The 18365-nt window shown below is 41.0% G+C and overlaps 4 protein-coding genes across 8 annotated transcripts in view; 2 read left to right on the top strand and 2 right to left on the bottom strand.

The window, feature by feature from the left end:
* The window catches only part of LOC116847370 (serine-protein kinase ATM), a 12356-nt gene extending 7712 nt beyond the window's left edge, over nt 1-4644 (bottom strand). Inside the window, exons 1-6 of the mRNA XM_032822303.1 lie at nt 4089-4644; nt 3700-3837; nt 3208-3613; nt 2747-3100; nt 2253-2655; nt 224-1996 (exon numbers count right to left, since the gene is read on the bottom strand). Of these exons, the coding sequence (XP_032678194.1) occupies nt 224-1996; nt 2253-2655; nt 2747-3100; nt 3208-3613; nt 3700-3837; nt 4089-4160 (3146 nt within the window). The 5' untranslated portion in view covers nt 4161-4644. The remainder of the gene's footprint in view (nt 1-223; nt 1997-2252; nt 2656-2746; nt 3101-3207; nt 3614-3699; nt 3838-4088) is intronic.
* Nucleotides 4645-5796: 1152 nt separating this feature from the next.
* On the top strand, nt 5797-7723 carry LOC116847384 (NKAP family protein CG6066). The gene is made up of 4 exons (XM_032822327.1): nt 5797-6178; nt 6461-6551; nt 6677-7098; nt 7345-7723. Exons 1-4 carry the CDS (start codon nt 6090-6092, stop codon nt 7520-7522), a joined length of 780 nt encoding a protein of 259 aa, XP_032678218.1. The 5' UTR covers nt 5797-6089; the 3' UTR covers nt 7523-7723.
* LOC116847386 (thiosulfate sulfurtransferase/rhodanese-like domain-containing protein 3) lies at nt 7672-9135 on the bottom strand. 4 transcript variants are annotated; one of them, XM_032822332.1, is made up of 4 exons: nt 9118-9135; nt 8260-8463; nt 7922-8084; nt 7672-7842 (listed from the first exon to the last, which is right to left on the bottom strand). In XM_032822332.1, exons 2-4 carry the CDS (start codon nt 8402-8404, stop codon nt 7788-7790), a joined length of 363 nt encoding a protein of 120 aa, XP_032678223.1. In that variant the 5' UTR covers nt 8405-8463; nt 9118-9135; the 3' UTR covers nt 7672-7787. The 4 variants fall into 4 exon arrangements, with proteins under 4 accessions (XP_032678223.1, XP_032678222.1, XP_032678220.1 ...); XM_032822331.1 differs by having other exon boundaries at nt 8993-9123; XM_032822329.1 differs by lacking the exon at nt 9118-9135 and adding an exon at nt 8610-8758.
* Nucleotides 9136-9151: 16 nt separating this feature from the next.
* Nucleotides 9152-18365, top strand: LOC116847373. Of its 2 annotated transcripts, none has more exons than XM_032822308.1 (13): nt 9152-9268; nt 9719-9834; nt 9920-10101; nt 10215-10477; nt 10551-10746; nt 10962-11242; nt 11636-12036; nt 12259-12404; nt 12496-12824; nt 13078-13212; nt 13319-13500; nt 13674-13828; nt 14808-18365. In XM_032822308.1, the coding sequence occupies exons 2-13, from the start codon at nt 9756-9758 to the stop codon at nt 15957-15959; spliced, it is 3501 nt and encodes a 1166-aa protein (XP_032678199.1). In that variant the 5' UTR covers nt 9152-9268; nt 9719-9755; the 3' UTR covers nt 15960-18365. The 2 variants fall into 2 exon arrangements, with proteins under 2 accessions (XP_032678199.1, XP_032678200.1); XM_032822309.1 differs by having other exon boundaries at nt 9203-9635.

Here is an 18365-nt window from a genome sequence, read left to right as displayed (position 1 = left end):
CATTTAAAAAAATTAATGTGACCTTGACCTGACCTTCGCTACGCAACCCAAGGTCAAACTGATGTGATCAGTAAATACATCTTTTTAAACGCCACAACTTTTGTCTGAAACATTTTTTTGTAAAACTTATATTTTTCCTGATATTCGGGCGTCCCGGTACTTTCCGAACACCCTGTATATTTTATTCTTATTATTCTTATATATTTTATTTCTATAGCCATACCTTTGCGAATCCGATTGCTCGTTTATGTTAAGCAACTCGAGCACCGTCCTCTCCACCTTGACAAACATCCATTCTTTCCACGTGTAAGCGATGTTCCCGAAGGATAAGAGCTTCTGCAAACATCGCACTGCCTGCGTCCGTAGCACAAAGAGCGGATCGCCAATGTAGCCGAGTACGCTGTCCAGCATCATCGTGATCTCGTCGAAAGCGTTCGCGCTCCAGGAGAAGTCCGGGTCGATCCGTACGATGCTGCAGATACACCACATGTAGTCTACGTGCATGAGCACTCCACAGTTTCGTTTGTGAATGCGCTTATAAAAGGCCGACAATGTCTCAATGATCGTCCTCGGCGATATCTCCTCGGCGTAATGATATTTCATCGCGTACTCAAAGAAAAACGGCAGAAGATTCAGCAATTTGCGCGACGATTCCTCGTCCTTGTGATTCCCTTGACAAACTTTTAACAGAAACTTCAGCGGCGTATTTGCATACTCTCGTTGGATCTCACTATGGTCGTATCCAGAGAACGACTCCAAGATCGTCAGAGATATTCTCAGGTCCACGTGGCTCTTGCAATCTTGCTGTTTGAGCAAGTTTTTCATTGTCTTCGTCTGCAGCGCGGATTTGTTCTTACCAATGTGCAACGCGCAGAAAGACGCCAAGGCCTCGATCACCCATAGACGGATCATGCCTTCGCGAGAAGGACCAGACGTCGGTAGGGGTGAGGTATCCGAATTAGCGACGGAACGTCTGTGTCTTTGATAAGTACCAGGTTCTTCGTAATAATCGGAGTTACACCGATAATCGGCTATGTTGGTGTCATTGACGTTTAACAAGTTGAAGATTTTCTTCAACATGTTCACTGTAGTTGCGGAGACGATTATTTTAGCGATATTCGCGTCGTACGTACCTCCGTAAAGCATGCTCAATGCCTTGATCACGCTCAATAAGTACAAAGTCTTGTGCTTTGAGCTAATGTTCGCTAAGATTTGGAAACTACTCGCCAAGTACTTCTCCAGCGTACCGACCAACGGACCATCAGCGATATCCTCCGTCAGGCTGCCTAGTTGCATCAGAGCAGATAACAATCGAGCCAAGAGCGCGAGCTTCATCAACACGACATAGACCTCATCGTTAGAGGTTTCCTCTTGAAGAAAATCGTTCAGTCGTTGCTTCAGAAACCTCAGCGTTTCCTGCACGTAAGAGACAGGACCAGGAATTGTTTTGGAGTTCGTTTCAACGTGCTCGTGCTTCGTACACGCCAACAAATCCGCTTTCAAAGCCAAAGACGAGTAACACAGTCGTAAGAAATCTGTCTGATGAATGTCCCACGGCACAGATACGGTTTTGCGCGCTTCTTCGTGGTTTTGTAAACATTTCGGGTCTCCAAAGTCCGGCAAAAAGTCTGTTCTAATATTCTGTCGGCAACGAGAACTCAGGACGAGATTCACAGAAAGAAAGCAGATATCATCGATAGGCAGTCGAGCTGCCAGCTTTTGCCAAGGTGCATTCAGTAACCATTCCAAGAGGCGTGTTCTGTCACAGATTGGCGTTGAAGAGGGCGACGGATCGAGGACCGACGCGGATGCGTCCTCCGGCAAGGAAACGCGTCTACACAGCAACAGCAACGTTCGCACGCTCTTCGGCGTCCAACGGATCACTTTGGTCAGATACAATCTGAACAAGGCGTTCGCATTCGGCATTCTATTGTGCCTTATGAAACAACGAACCAACGCGTGGGTCGATTCCTCGTTCTGGTTTGCTCCCAAAGATCTTAAATGATATCTTTTCTGTAAATCTTTATCTAAATTCTATTTAGACAACGTTAGTTATTTTTTTGAAAAAAAATAAGCAGGACAAAATAATGAATTTATAGGAACTTAAAAATGCTAGGTTTATTAGAAATAACGAATGTAATATAAGAAATTGTAGTACAAAAAATTTTAGAGATATTAAAATCATCTTATTTTTAATATTTCTGCTCTAAAACATAAAAATTAGTCGTTAACAAGACAGAAAATCCACGTACCTCAGTAACATGTCCCAGATCTTGCTCCAATGAATTGTGGCGTCCTGCACCTCTCCAGTGGATATTTCGTTCTCCATAAGAACAGTGGCTAATCTGTACAAATTGTCCATAGATTCAGCTGAATCGGTTGTTCGTGGTAAAGACTGAGCGAACTCTGTCAAGTATTGTAATAAAGGCGCAAGTTCCTGCGACTTTAAGCACTGCGGATACTTCTTCAAAGTTTCTGTCAAGACTTTTATCCAGGACCATACTTCTTCAGGACTGCTTTCTATTATCAACTCAGCAATGTTCTCTATCCTGTTGATTATCCGCCTGCGTTTGGTCGGTTGGAAAGATAAGCTGTTGTAACTCGTGTCGAGGGAACAAGTGATATTGTTCACGTTATCTATTATCTGCTTCACAACTGAGGATCATACACATCTATGATATTGATAACAATAATATCAAAAATATACGCAAAATATATTATTAGGCAATGAGCTGCAAAGAAATACCTTCGCTGGCAAATTGGACAAAACCTCGCCACTGTACATCTAATTTGCAGTTTTCCTGGGTAAGCAAGCACATTCTTTCCAGTAAGTCCTTCCATTTTCTCCAGTCATAAGCATAAGCACCATCATCGCACTTAGAAATACCTTCTGGATGATGAATCTGCAGGAAAATCAGCAGCAACCTATATTTCTCCTCGGAGCCATTCAAATGTAGCACATCCATTAATATGGTCTCACTAAACTTGCACAATGTAATTCTGGATTCTGTCGCGATTTGTCTACACATACTATTAGCAAGTTTGTAAAAAGACTCAATCAACTGTTCATCGTTTGTTTTCACATCCTCAAAGATCTCCTCTAAAAGATTAAACAATACTATTATTCTCTCTCTTCAATTATTTTTGAGTAATATAAAACAATGTAAAAACAAGAGACAATTCAAAAAAACAGATACTATACTCTACCTAGAAACAACAGAGAATCTTTTACATCTGCAAGCAAGTTAGCATGTGGGAAGGAATATTCCACAATCATCTGCAATGCATCCAATACAATATGTTTTTTGAGATATTTTCTTTTATACAACTTCTTGCAAACCACCAGCAATTCTCTCCATCGTTTTGCAGTGATATCACTGAAACTTATATTCTTAGGCAATATGTATTTGACCAGTATTCCCAAATATGTATCCTGATAGTGTGCATAATGTTCTGAGTCTAGTATTTGCAATATCAAAGGGACTATCTCGTCACTTTTCAAAAACTTGGTAGATTTCTCATGAGATTGCCTGACAGTATTGATGACTAGACTACTGACAGCCTGTCTCTCATTGTTCTTGATGCTTGTCTCCTTACCAGGTCTTTCAGCTTCCTAGATTTTTTATTCAAACAGATCATCTCAGTTAGAATATCGAATTAATTATGTAAATTACATGTTTCTTGTAGATTTTAACTTACGCTAAGAGCTAGCTTGTGAGCAGTATGCATAATATAACACCAATTGACAAGTCTACAAGTTTTTTGTTCTGTATGTTGGTCTATCTCCTTAAGGGCATCTTCATTTTGATATATTTCTAACAGTTCTGATACACATTTCTGAAAGAATTTTTATGAAGAAACAAATATAGTTAACTTAATAAAGTATTACAAGAGAATGTAACTGACTTTTTAATGTATAAAACATCTATAAGATACAGTCAATTATATCTTTTTCAATTTTATTTTTTAATAAATTTTTCTCAATAAAAACTTAATCTAACATTATTTTCCTCAATTTTATGATTATAAATGTACATGCTTAAAAATAGTAATTAATCACATTACATAATCATAGTAAAAGCAATTACTTTTTGTTCCGTCACTTTCACGCTGTCACCATAGCCTAAAATTTCACGTATTCTTTCCGATATTCGTGACATATTCGCAATTATGCCTTAGCAAACACGTCAATATTGGCACTTTCACAGGAAAACGTAATTTCAACAATTCATCAAACAAAAAATAAAGTATCGTACAATTTACGACAATAAACTATACATACAGTCCGGAATAACTAAACCTAACAAGCATTTAATCGCTCTACATATGCCGCCAAAAGATATTAACCATTGTAGTGATAAATATTAGTCGAATATACGATGTGGCGCATGCGTGAACACGACTCAGGTTCAGGTTCATTTGGTTTTTGCATATAATGCCGGTCAGAGTGGAGTCCCATGGCACGTATTTTTGCATAACGCGTAACCGCATAACCAATCACATCTTTCTATTCTTTTAGAAATTCCAACAGAAATACTAAACGTCACAATTTATTAGTTACGCGCTTACGCGATACGCGGAAGATACATGTCATGGGACTTCATCCTCAAAAGTACGAACAACGTGAACAACGTGACGTCCAAACATTTCAATTCAAAATATTAGTTCCAACAATTTCGCTATGCGTCGCCACTGATAACAGCGTGTAACGTCCGGATTTATTTTGAAACACTAATAATATATTAATATAGATCGGAGGCCGACATGTCTGATTTCAGACATCACTAGATATTTTATCCCTATGTTACTAGACATAAGTACGTGCTCATATGTATATTCGCGCACGTTAAATATTATAATTAAAATTATAATGCTAAATACTGCGTATTGTTAAAGAGTCTTAAGGCTCGTCTACAATTTCTGTAAGAATATGGCTGTAAGGCTATAAGATGCGAAATGAATTATTTTTATTCGCTGACAGCTCACGTTACAGGCGCCAACTCGGCGCATCACTGTGATTGGTCCATTGAAAGTCGGCAGTCGTAGTTGGCAGTCGGATCGGCCTGTGCAGTCGGTAGTCTGATACGAGTTTTACAGCCATATTCTTACAGCTATTGTAGACGAACCTTTATAGCATGTCCGACTGGCTCTGGGTTAACCTACTCTGGATTATTCAGTCTGCGTTTATTGATCGAACAAGTATTTATGAGCTTTATGATTAGCTAGTAAAGATTTATGACGTCATTAATCGCTCTCGGAGCGATTAACCCAGGGCCACTCGACACACTGGGTGTTTACGATAAGTTGTTGGATTGGAAATCCGACTGAACAGTGGTACTCAATCGACTCATTTCAAAAAATTCCCTAGCTTAATCAGATTTTAGTAAAAGCTGTCTCAGCAGTAATCGGATTAGCTTCATAGCGACGTGGTACTTTGTCCTCAAGAGAAATAAAAAGATAAAAGTCGGTAGGTACGTAATTATTATTCTAATGATTAGCGCGTATCATTTTCCTTATATATCAATATATGAATAAATGATCTGTTACACTTTTACTGATATTAAATTAATGAAAAGAAGTATTAGTAATCTCATGGTAAACATTAACCTATAATAATATTTAAACCTATATAATAGTCGATTGACCATGTTACGATTGGATACAGATTGTAATGATTGGTCCGACCTGATAATTCACTAGATAATTCTTTGCATCGGTTGGTTGTGTCCAATCGTATCGTGGTCAATCGGGACGCTCCCTTTCTGAACACAACTAATTTATCGACAGAGCATTGTTCACTTCTCGTGAGATTGGTGAAAGGCCAACGTGACGGGCCAGTATCCAATGAGAGAGAGATACTTTTCGTGAGACAAATAATCAGTAAACAACAAATAATATAAGTTTTTATAGTTTATAACAAATATGATAGGAGTGCATATATTATTTAAAATAGTTTATAAAAGTTTCTGTAAAAATTAAAGTAAAAAGTTTAACAAGAAGAAAGTAAAAAGAAGGAAAAGTATCATCTTATCCTTAACGGAGACTAACATTTATATTTGTAAGAAAGAAGAAAAAGAAGAAGAAACAATATGATGGACGCTCGAAGACGCGAAAGAGAGTTAATAGGATTACGTGGGGTTCCTGAAGCTTGGAGCAAATCTCCTACGCGAATAGAATAGTATGTATTTTTATTTAAATATTTTGTTACATCAAATCGTGTTACTCTAACCTAGCCTGGGGATATTTAGGATACATGGTTGCTCTTGATATTGACAAAAGCACATTGATTCAACATATTCTTATTTTTAAACAAAGATTTTAAATATATTTTGATATTCGGGAGAAGTATTTGAAACAATGATCAAATTCAACCTAATCTAGGTTTAGAGGTTATATGTAAGATGTACAAATGTATGTGCAACAGTTTATTTATCAAAAGATTAAATGTTCTTTCATTTAGCTCAGACGAAGAGGACGAAGATCTAAATAAACACAATGGTAATATTTCACCAAAGGATGGCAAGAGGAAGAAACATGATATGAAAAAGAAGGTATCAGAGATTAACTTCATATCTAATCTTATATCATACAATATCTACAAATAATCAACTTGAAAGAGATATATGTTCATTTATATAAAAAAACGCTGATAATACATTAATAAATGCATTTTCAGAAAAATAAAAAATTGAAGAAGGAAAAGAAGGAGAAGAAAGTAAGGAGAGAGAAGAAAGAGAAGAAGAGGAAGAAGAAGAAGAAGAAAGCAAAGAAAGACACAGATAGTAGCTCTGATGATAGCAGTAGCAGTGGCGATGAAGAAGTCTGGATAGAGAAGACCGCTATTACCAACAAGCCGAAACCCAGGAGAGGCTCGAGCTCGGATGACAGCGGGGACGACGATGTGGTTGGGCCTGCACCTAAGCCACACGTGACACTATCCGCGAAAGACTTCGGCAAAGCATTATTGCCAGGTGAAGGTGCGGCAATGGCGGCCTACGTGGCCGAGGGTAAGCGTATACCCAGAAGAGGTGAAATTGGCTTGACTTCAGAGGAGATTGCCTCATACGAATCTGTCGGCTACGTCATGAGCGGCAGCAGGTAAGCTATAGAAAATTACGTCGCAGATTGTAACAATCCGGTAATATATGCCAAATTTCATCAATGCAGTATCATTTCCTAGCATATCCAGTAAACATCAACTGACAGTAACACTACATCAGTGTTATAATTTCCCACTCAACAATACAAGTGTTATTTAACACTTAGATTCTATTGCATTTACATTGTTGAGTAGGAAATTATAACATTAACATAATATTAATATAACATTGTGCTACTTTAAAGGCATCGGCGCATGGAAGCTGTTCGTATCCGTAAGGAGAACCAGATTTATTCTGCTGACGAGAAACGTGCCCTGGCGATGTTCAGCAAGGAGGAACGGCAAAAACGAGAGAATCGTATTTTGGGACAGTTCAGAGAAATGGTTAATCAGAAACTGGCACAGGAGCAGAAGAATAAGTGAGGATTTTGTTGCTTGTATAAATACGGATTCCTGTTCTTTGTTGTATATAAGTGAAAAGTACAATTTTGTATTTATTATAAACATTATGTAAATATAATTTAATCAAATTAGTTGTAATATACCTATGTAGACTACTGAGAATAATGAAATAATTTTGCCAATTGTAACCTTTATTTGTAATAAAGAGTTTAAGAATCACTACATTGTGTATTAAAAAAAAAAGAATGATAAAACTATAGCAATAGAGTAATTCCTTTTCCTTTATTCAGGACTTCTGCTTACTTTCCCATTCCGTCCATCCTCCACTATAATTATATACACTGTAAAATAAATAAATATTTCAATCACAAGTGTTTTGGTGTCTATAATATTGTTTTAAAAAAGTTCTATTTTTTATACTTGTCATATCCCAATTTTTGCACCTCTCCCTGTACCATTCTACTCCTCTTGCCAGACATACAGCTAAATATAATTTTTGTGTGTTTGGTAGGCTTAGGCTTGCCATATCTTTCCACAAAATCCTCTTCTGACAAAATTTGCAATGTGCTTGAAACACTGCCCACTAAATAAGCATAGATTATTTTATTATCATTGCATGTCATCGATATGTTATTATATAATTGCTAATATATATGTCATATATTATTAGTACTGATATGTATTATCATCTAATATCATTTGAAAGAAATTCGACAATGGACTTTTGACAATTTATAGATACAATACAAAATTCTTACTTGGTACATGAATACTGCCCGGTAATTTGCCAGTCTTGTTTATCTCAGCTTGTTCCCTCACGTCAATGATTAAAACACTATCGTCCTTTTGCGCTTCCAATAGCTGTTCATAGCTAACATTGAATTTCACATCTTGACTGCTCATGATGGCTGTGGTACTCACTTCTCGAAAAGACAAATTCGAGAAATATAAACTTCGCGTCACTGAAAGGTTATCAACGTCTCAAATATTGCAGTGGGAATGTAACGAAAATCTATCTACACGTAACACGTAAGGCGTATGATACAAATCTACGATTAACGATACAATTTATATTGCCGGATTTTATCGCTAGAAAGAAAATACGTACGATTGCTTATCGAGCGATCAGATATAATTATTGAAGGTTTCCAATAACCTAACGATGTCGATACGTGCTCATTTTTACAAGAAGTGATCAGTGATACGAATTTTTTACAAAAGCGACGTGAAAATCTGGTGTACATTTTGCACAATGGCTATCACCTTTCCAATGATCACTGATATCACGACGATGCGCAATCGTTTAATGCGATAGATAATCGCTTTCTGAAGTCTATTATTGCTAATGTGTAGACAGCCAAGTAAAACGAGAGCAATTGCATTGATATCAATGATCGACGGATATTTTGCATCAAAACATATAGCATCAATATTTCATCTTTCTTCTTTTTCTTCTTCTTTATGATTAAGGGATGGTCAGAAAGAACCTACCCCAAACGCCACTGATCGGAGAATATCTTATCCGAGAACGTCTTAATAAGACGTTTCGAAAGCAGCTGATGTCGCTTATGTTTCAAACAAAAAGAAATGGTGCAGTCGCTCGTTGGAAAGCGTACCTTAAGATTCTGCTCCAGGCAGCTGGTGGCGCCGTCTGACGAGGAATGTGGCAACTAGTTCTTTTTATTTCTCATACACGGAGGAGTGAAGTGTACTAATTTATCGAAAATAATCGCGATTTTCGGCTCGTTCCTTGTGATTTCGCACCGAGTAAGTAACTGAACGAGGAAACACTAGCCTCGGACGAGGTGTCATCGCGATGTATCGTGTTATACCGCGCCGAATACGCGAATTTCATGCGCGCGATTGTACGACCAGTGGCAGATACACCCTGAAGACGACGACGACGACGACGACAACGACGACGACGACGACGACGACGACAAGACGACGACGATGATGATGATGGTGATAATGATGATGATGATGATAACTACGACTGTAACGATAACTACATTACGCTACGATGACTATCACGTGTCCTATTGTTTATTTGTATGAATGCAATCTCGGGAAGCCACGGAATGCTCCAAGTGTGCCAGTAGAATTCAGTAGGAATTTGACGAAATTCGTGATGGTGCAGCCTACATCTCCAAATCTGTATCTTCTACATGTCTTAATATCATCCTTCTAATGTAGGGAATATTCTGTTTCTTTCAGACGTGATACAAGCCACGTAAATGAGGTGACTGCAAAAATGAGCTCGCTACAGCAAGGAAACAGGTTCCTACCATTCTCAAATAATAATCTACAAAGGAAGCAATTGTCCATGCAAGGTAAATTTAGTGAGAACATTATAATGAATTGTACAATACCTAGGTATTATATGCTATTAGTGTTTATTCCAATATCTTTTTCTAGGTGGCCTTCCCCAGAGTTTGAGTGGTAGTGATACCGATGTTTCTACATCTAACGAAAACCTAAGCAATGAAGAAAGGTATGTCATAAGACATACAGCACGACAGGAACCCCAAGGTCAGGAGAATCAACAACAAAGCCCTTCCAGATCTTCCAGTCATAAAGAAAACATACCAAATATTCAGGTATACATAATTTACATATAAATTTTAAAATATATCAAACTGTGTGTGTGTGTGTGTAATTGTATACATTGTTATAATATCTTGTTAAATTAAGATTTTTTCTTACTACATAGGGCAACTTGCATAACAGAAATAGCCTAAAGGACAGCCTGAATGGATCAAACAGGAACAGTTTGAAAGAAAGCTTAAATGGTTCTAACCGCAACAGTTTGAAGGACAGTATCAATGGATCTAATCGGAATAGCTTGAAGGATAATTTGAGCAACCGTACTAGTGTTAGTTCCAACAGGAGCAGCCTAGATGTTTCAACAAGTTCTTATAATACACTGATTATACACAATGCTAATGAGGAGAATACATGGGTACCTTCTACAAGGTGAGTGCTACCTTTAAATAATTTTTTAAAATAAATTCTGATACAGTCAATGATCGTGTTGGCATATGCACAGGCTGACAGGCATAGTGAGAGAACATGGAGATATGGGTTACTTGTACTGTGATGGCAGCGGCAAGGGCCATTCCAACAGTCCTACAATGCAGTCTTTGTCCAATCTACAACATGAAGATTACACCCACGAACAATCCGGCGGCGGAGGCTGTCAAGAAATCACGGATATCCCGGATGATTACCTCAATCAATCTCAGGTGAGATTAATACACCAATTAACAAGTTTCTATAATCAAGCAAATCAGAAAGTGATATTAATTTAATATTTCTACGAATATAATATTGAATAATTGATAATGCTTGTTTTAATACAATATAATTTGAATCATTATATCAAGTCAAAATTAAGCTGTTTAAATTTGTTATTTTGATCCATAATTAGACAAGTAGTTAAGCGCAATTTTTTCTACAGGTTTTGAAGCATCTCGCGAAGGAAGTGAAGGTACCGTCGTACAGCAACAACGGAGGAAGCATAGAGATGAGGATAAGAGACGGCGATAGGGGAAAGCAGAACGACAATGAGTTCGAGGGCAGATCGTCCCCGTCCTACATATCCACGTTGTTACCGTTGAAAAACAAACACAGACTCCTTGGGCCAACGGAGAAATTAACTATATCGAGATCGCAGCCTGATTTGTCGAGAATTAACAAAGCGGACATCGACAACTATAATCTTCGAACGACTTCCCCGCGGTACATACATTTTCCGCATGCTGCACGCGCATTAGCAACCTAGAATATTCGCCGTGATATTTAGTTCTCAGTTGCTGCCTCGGTAACGTCTTTTTCTGCTTCTAATGATATTCTAGAGACAATTATGTGCAGTCTAATCGTCATTAGGGATTCATTTTTGTCTTATTTACATTCGAAACGAAATTGACAGACCATCGAGAAGGTTTCTAAAGTAAAATTTTATTGTGGGTAGACTAGCACTTGGTTCACATTAGACTGAAGCTCGGAGCCACACAATAAGAAGAAGTAGACTGGCACATATATCTCTCTAATAACTCTAACTATTTTGCAGATGAACGTCTAACTGCTTTGTAAACAGAATACATTAACATAGTTATTCCTGTATTTTTCCAGGCCGCAAACCAAGGGACGCGAGGAAGTAGAGAGGGAGACGGGCGAGGTGTGGCCGCCATCGGGTACGATTCAGATGTTGATACAGGAGAACGGCGCATTAAAGCTCGAACTGGAGCGCTGTTACAACAAGGTCGCCAAGTCACAAAAGTTGGAGCAAGAGATAGCGAAGGTACATCGTGCTCATGAGGAGCTCGCGGCGTCGTGCGAGCGACGGGAGAAATTGGAGCGCGCCGCCAGATCGAGGCTGCAGAACGATTGCAAACGGCTGATCGAACTGAATCGCGCATTGAGGGACCAAATCGACCTGCTGTCCGCGCGTACGGACAGCCCGCCGATCGTCGAGTCCATGCGGAAGGAGCTGACGCAACGGGAGTTGCTCATTGGACAGCTCATCACTCAGAGTACGATTCGTTCACATCGCAGATTTTTACGAAGGGTGATTTATGAAATTCTGGCGATCTGCATCTTAGTAATTTTGATTTCTGTTGTAATATTGAGTGAAAGAGAAGTCAGACATTAAAATCGCGAGATCGCGAGGCATGAAACCATCCAAAGTATAAATCTGAAGAACTTCCTCGAGTAATGTTCTCTTTTATAACGATCACGTTGATTTTATTTTTTAGATAAAGAATTGGCGGCTGCGAAGGAGAGGCAGGAAATCGAACTAGCCGCTCAACGAGCTACTCTGCAGGAGCAACGTAAGCACATTGAAATCCTCGATAACGCGTTGAGTAATGCACAACGCAATGTTGTACGGCTTGAGGACGAGGTAAATTTGATGTTGAACTAATTATATACATCACGAATACGTGCGGTCATAGATATCGATTGTAACAGAAGTATTTCTTGCTTGTACGCAGTGTCGCAAGAAACAGGTATACGTGGAGAGAGTGGGTCAGCTTCAGCGAGCCTTGTCTTCACTTCAAGCGTCTAGCGATAGACGAGAAGAAACCGAAAGACAACTGAGGGGTCAACTCGAGAGAGAATTGCGCGAGGGTGGCGGTGCTGGCGGCGCCAACGGCAACGAGCAGACGCCGAACGCAGAAACGATCGCGGACTTCAAACGACGGCTGCGCGAACGGGACGAGAAGATTATGTCGCTTGAGGGTGACGTTGCGAAGTGGGAGCAACGGTACCTCGAGGAGAGCGCGCTGAGACAGGCGGCCATCGACGCAGCTAGTCTCCCGAAGTGAGTCAAGTCTCATTGGCCACGTTCAGCAAAGCAACTTTGCAAAATTGTTGCAAAATTCATGAATCTGATGATGTATGCTTTTGGATTTAGCTAAGATTAAAAGTATACACCAATCAAATTCGAGTTTCACAACAGTTGCAAAGCAGCTTTCTCTGCTCAATGCAACCATTATGTTATAACTCTCTGCGACGTTTGTCTCATTTGTTTTGTCGTGTACGCCGTGTACATCTCATGTTTTTCCTCGAATCAGAGACGCCAAGATCGCCGCTCTGGAGAAGACGAGTCAAGACGCGGAGAAACTGATCGCCGAGGCTCGTTCGGAAAAGATGAGACACATGGACGAGGTGCACGTTGCGCAGAAGAAATTAGCTGATCTGGAATCTAGGTAAAAGATACTTGTTAGCCTCAGTCGAGATAGTCGATTATTTATAGTCATTTTCTGAAAGGGAAGCCGTTAAAAACATTATTTCCTATCTTCTCTGTTTTAACAGGATGAAAGACTTGGAGTCCAAGTTGGCCGAAAGGGACGCTATGATCAGGGTGCTTCAAAAACACACGTACGACAAAGATAGCAGTTGTAGTAGCGGCGTAGGCAGTTACCCCGCTGCACACTCATCTCACTCGAGTACATCGGCAGATCATCATACCGCACTGACGAGCACGTCGGAGCTTGGTAAGCGGAGTCTTAAATTTATCGGTGATTATTTGCGACTGCCTAACATTTCCTGAAAAAAAAAAGAATCATAAACGTTTCGCAAAAATATATTAATACGTTACACTCTTGAAAAATCTATATAAATATTATATTGTTTTGTACATTAATACTTGTTATTTTTTCCCCGAAAGTGAGCAGTGTACTTGGCGGTGGTAGCGGTTACGGCAGTACTGCTTCTTACGGCGTTACCGACAGTTATAAATATAGAAAACAGGGCAGCTTTGAGCAAACTAATAAGAGTCTCGATGATCAACTGAAAGAGCTAGACTCTCAGCTACTTAGCAAGGTAGGCAGAATCACCAAGGTGCAGTGTCACGTATAATCGCACCACATGTCGTTAATGTTAGGTCGGATCGTCACTTCATCGAGTCTCGCCGGCACTTCGCACACCACGATCTGTTATTACTTATATCTATAGATACATGTGATTATCTACAGATATACTTATATATATGCGCTCTGACTTCACTTTGTCGCCTACATTAATATTTGTATTTTCTTTTTTTTATCAATAGAGATACGTTAATTTTCGGATGATCGTATTTTGAGTTCTTTAGCATCTTTTTAATAGTCGCTGCTGAAAATATTACAGATCACACGTTCGAAGGTATTCTTGTGTTGGTGTTATATGACTGGAGTACCTACTGGTGTACTTTTTGAAAGCCTGTTATGAGAGTGGTCGGTATGTACATGCGTTCGACCATACGGGAGGAGATCAAAATTTCAGACAAAAATTTCTGTTCTTTTTGTTCTTATTGAACGAGAAAATCGGGATGGTCGAACGAGAAATGTTACACACCGACTGTTCTTCGATTGGAGTTACTTGATTAACGTTTAGTTGCATAACATTGTGTGTGATTTTTAACATAGTCTAATATATTTTTTTTTCTTTTCTTTCATTCATCGAGAATTACGTTTTAGTTTTAATGACGCGTGTTACTCTTACACAAGCGTGTGTGCCATAAATACCTTTTTTTCTTTTTTTATATCTCAATTCTCTCAGCGATGTTGTGTGCCACTCCTTTGTCAAGATATAGAAGACAAAGTAAATAACAAAATAGATCTCACGTTTTGATTAATCCATCTCTTATATTTTTTTCTAATTTCTCTCCAAAGATCACCAACAGGACTAATCCCCTTCCTCCTGTTCCTAAAGTGTTCCTGAATGTGCATGTGCTGGTTTTTTTACGGCGAGCACTAACCCCTTTTCCAGGTCCCGGCCTTTCCTCTCTTGCCAACCCGTACGTTCTCTTCTCTTGTTTCAGCGGGCACTTTGCTGTTTTCCAGGATTCTCTAATCCAGGCACTGCGTCGCGAAAAGGAAAAATACCCAAGCCACTACTGGCGGGTGTAGATAGCACAGGTACCTCGAGCACCGCCTCGAGCAAGAGCCGACTATTAGACGACTCGTCCGGTACAGAGCACGCCGTGGTGTCGCCGAGCATAATCGAGTTGGCCAGTGCGGCGGTTAGGCTGAAGGGCACGATCACGAGGCTGTCGGACGGCAAGCAAGCGGGCGAGGACATGATGCTGCTAGAGAAGCAGGGCAGGAGCTCGCAGCGACAGCGGATGCAGGAGGGTGAGCCGCGTCGCGCAGGTAGTCTGCCGCCCAGCTCGTTACCGCGACCACCGCGGACGCTCAAGTCCACGGCGAACTCGCGCTACTGCCGGCTGAGCGACACGGAGACGCGCAAGAAATCCGACCCCGGGCCGGTAAGTCTGGACTCTTCGGCCGCGGCCGCCATGACGATGACCACGACGACGATGAGCGGCGGCGCCAAGGCTGCACGCGATTCCACCAATTGTAGCAGCATCGAGTACGGCAGATTCGACGCGAAGGCGTCGCGCAAGAAGAAATCAACGATGACCGCGACGGCGTCGGCGGGGAGTGTGGTGGAGAGCTTCGTGACGAACAACTCCTTGAAGAAATCCTCGCCCGTTGCGACGACGACGACGACGACGACGACGACGGCGGTGGCGACGAGCGGTGCTGGTTGTAGCGGCAGCGGCGGTGGTCACGAGTACGAGAGGCTGCAGTCAGACAACGTCACGACCACGAGCCGCAAGAAATCCGTTACCGGCAACGGTAACAACGCAGAAATGGTGAAACACAGAGAGCTCCAGAGTCGCTCGTTCATACCGCCGCCGTCGCGTCGCATCGGCGAGTACGGTCGCTTGAGCGACGGCGACTCCCCGTCGTCGTCGTCCATGGTGAAAGTCGGCACGCTGAGGAAAGCCGGACAGGTTGTGGGCGGTGGGTCTTCGCGGGCACAGAGCACCGGCAGCACGGTGAGCAGCAAGAGCGGCGGTGCCCGCGACTCCGGCGGCACCGCCAGCAGCGAGGCCTCCACCGCCTCCTTGCCGCCGGTGAAGGCGAGATCGATACCGCGTCCCAGCAACTATCGCATTCAGTTCTGAAAATTCGGGTCGCGCGAGCAGCGCATACAACAAGTATACAGGCACGTCCGTGAGAACTCGCGACGATAACCGTTTTCGGATCGAGTTCCTGGGTTGGTCTGTCGTCTCGGCTACGTCTCGTACGTCGTGCGTACGATCACACACATTACATCCCGCGTAGTTCAGGAATGGCCATAAGCAACCAAGTTGTCGCGATCGCAAGCGTCGATCGCAGGCCATAGCAAAACGGCAAACGGCCAAACATAAAGCCACGGATTTGTAATTAACGTAGCGATAGTGTATGACCTAGTCATTACCAAAGTAACTCCCGGGAAGGGTGTAGGGAAAGAAGAATTGTCTTCCTCGCGTTTCCGCGACGAACGTGACAACTACGGCGGCCTTTTAACGACGAGGTGAGACGGTATATCGCTCTCCTCGTGTACGAAGTGCCTTTTTCGCACGTGTGGTTCTCGCCTCGCGCGCGATCTTCACGAACCTTGTTCTTGCAGAGAAAGGATATGCACGTCTTCTTTTTTAACAAATGTGTATATACATATATATATGGTGTGTGTGTGTATGTGTGTGTGTGTGTGTATATACACACGCATGAAAAAGTAAGAAAAGCTGGTGTAGAAAATTTTGCGAAGGGAAAAAAGGGGACAAAAGTCCGTCGCTAGTCTCTGTACAAGTAATTGTTTCTTCCCAATCGCGCAAAATGCCTTCAAGAGCTCCGAATTGGTAATTAGACCTAGGTTCCGATAAGACTGAACAACTGGATACTGTGACGTTGCACTTCATCTATTATCCTCGCAATCTATTTCCGTGCTCGCGTGTTCCTGTTCTCCTTTTCTGTCTCGTCTCTTCTCTTTTCCGTCGATGCAGAAACACGGTATTACGCGCACACGTTCTTCTCGATGGGATGATACTTCTTTTCGTGTAGCTTTATCGTACGATGTAATCCTTTCCTAGAATTCACTTAGGTATGTTACTCTGTAGCCTGTGCGTTATTCGTATCTCCCTTTTTTTTTTATCGGGCTCTTTAGCGTTATTTTCGTTAGAGTTCTTGTAGGCATTCGTGTAGAAACTACGACGCAAACAGAGAACGCCAAAGTACGGAACTATTGTACGCGCGGACGCGCTTCGTTTTATATATATATATATATATATATATATATATATATATATATATATATATATATATCTGTCTATCAAATGTCTCTTAATATAATTTACTGTATTTATTCGCGTTATATATTTTGGAATTAGCCGTCTAATATTATTATACACACGCGTATGCGCTTAATGTTGATAGTTCTGTTTTCCCTGGTATATGACGATTTCTACATACGGCGCGCGGCCAATTGAATTTCTCTCTCTTTCGAGTTGTAACATATAAGGATATGTCGCGGTAGATCGCGTGATCGCGTGCGTGAATCATTGACAAATGTAGCCGAGGGCAGCTTCGGCCTGCGTGCGTATACCATGAGAAACTTGAAATTGCCGGGAAAGCCCTCGCAAAGCGGAGATGCGTGTTTTGTCCTTCCGTAACGATTTTATACAAATCGCGTCGTAACTCGAAGATCGCTTATTGCTGACACGATGGGTGCGACTTGAGAGATCGGTGATCATGTACTATAGGTGATGATGTTGATAATCTTGCATTCGATTGACGTTAATAATGTGGCTTCTCTCTACATGCAAGAATTACCAAATGTAACGTCACCAAAGAGACAGAGCGTCCCGCGAGACGCTACTTCGTCGAACTACTACGTAGTTAAGCGCCGCGCCACGTATCCAAATATCGTTCCTCATGATATTTTCTTAGGATATTTTCTCCCTCTGGTAGCAGTGCGCTTCCGTCGCTTTCGCGCACGAAAGCGCGACCTCGAGACGAAAGTGTGATCTTGTGAGATTGAAAACTCACGCGCGGCAGAGTGTGCTCGAATATATAAATTTTATATATATATATATATATATATATATATATACATATAATTATACATATGCCGCCAAATCATCGTTTTGCTCTCTATTTTTGATATGGCCGTTCGCTCTAACGACGAGCGTCGTTGTTTGTCGTAAGAATAAAAAAAAGAATCTACACGCGGTCAATAATAATAATCCGTCGTAAGTTTATACTTGATAATGAATATAAAGTCTGTGGTTTCGATAGCTTTACTGTACCGGTACCCAGTAAGCAGAATTTTTTCTCCCGTAGGAGACCTTGTGTAAAAAATCGGTTCCGTCGATTGATGCAGGAGAGAAAGAGAGAGAGCGCGTCCGTAGAACAGTACTCGCGATGTTTGAAACAGGTCGTTGACCGATGTATTATCCTTTTGCGACGTTTTGTACTCGAATGAAGGTATTGCTGGCGAGTTACTCGATGTAAAGAAAAAGGTTTGAAATACAGTCCCTCTTGTAAAGCAA

Source organism: Odontomachus brunneus, unplaced genomic scaffold (genome assembly GCF_010583005.1).
Source record: "Odontomachus brunneus isolate Ranch 3 - 2012 unplaced genomic scaffold, Obru_v1 Obru_scaffold_077, whole genome shotgun sequence".
NCBI classification, from domain to species: domain Eukaryota; kingdom Metazoa; phylum Arthropoda; class Insecta; order Hymenoptera; family Formicidae; genus Odontomachus; species Odontomachus brunneus.
Note: the sequence above shows the minus strand (reverse complement) of the source record. Positions and strands in the feature narration are given on the sequence as shown.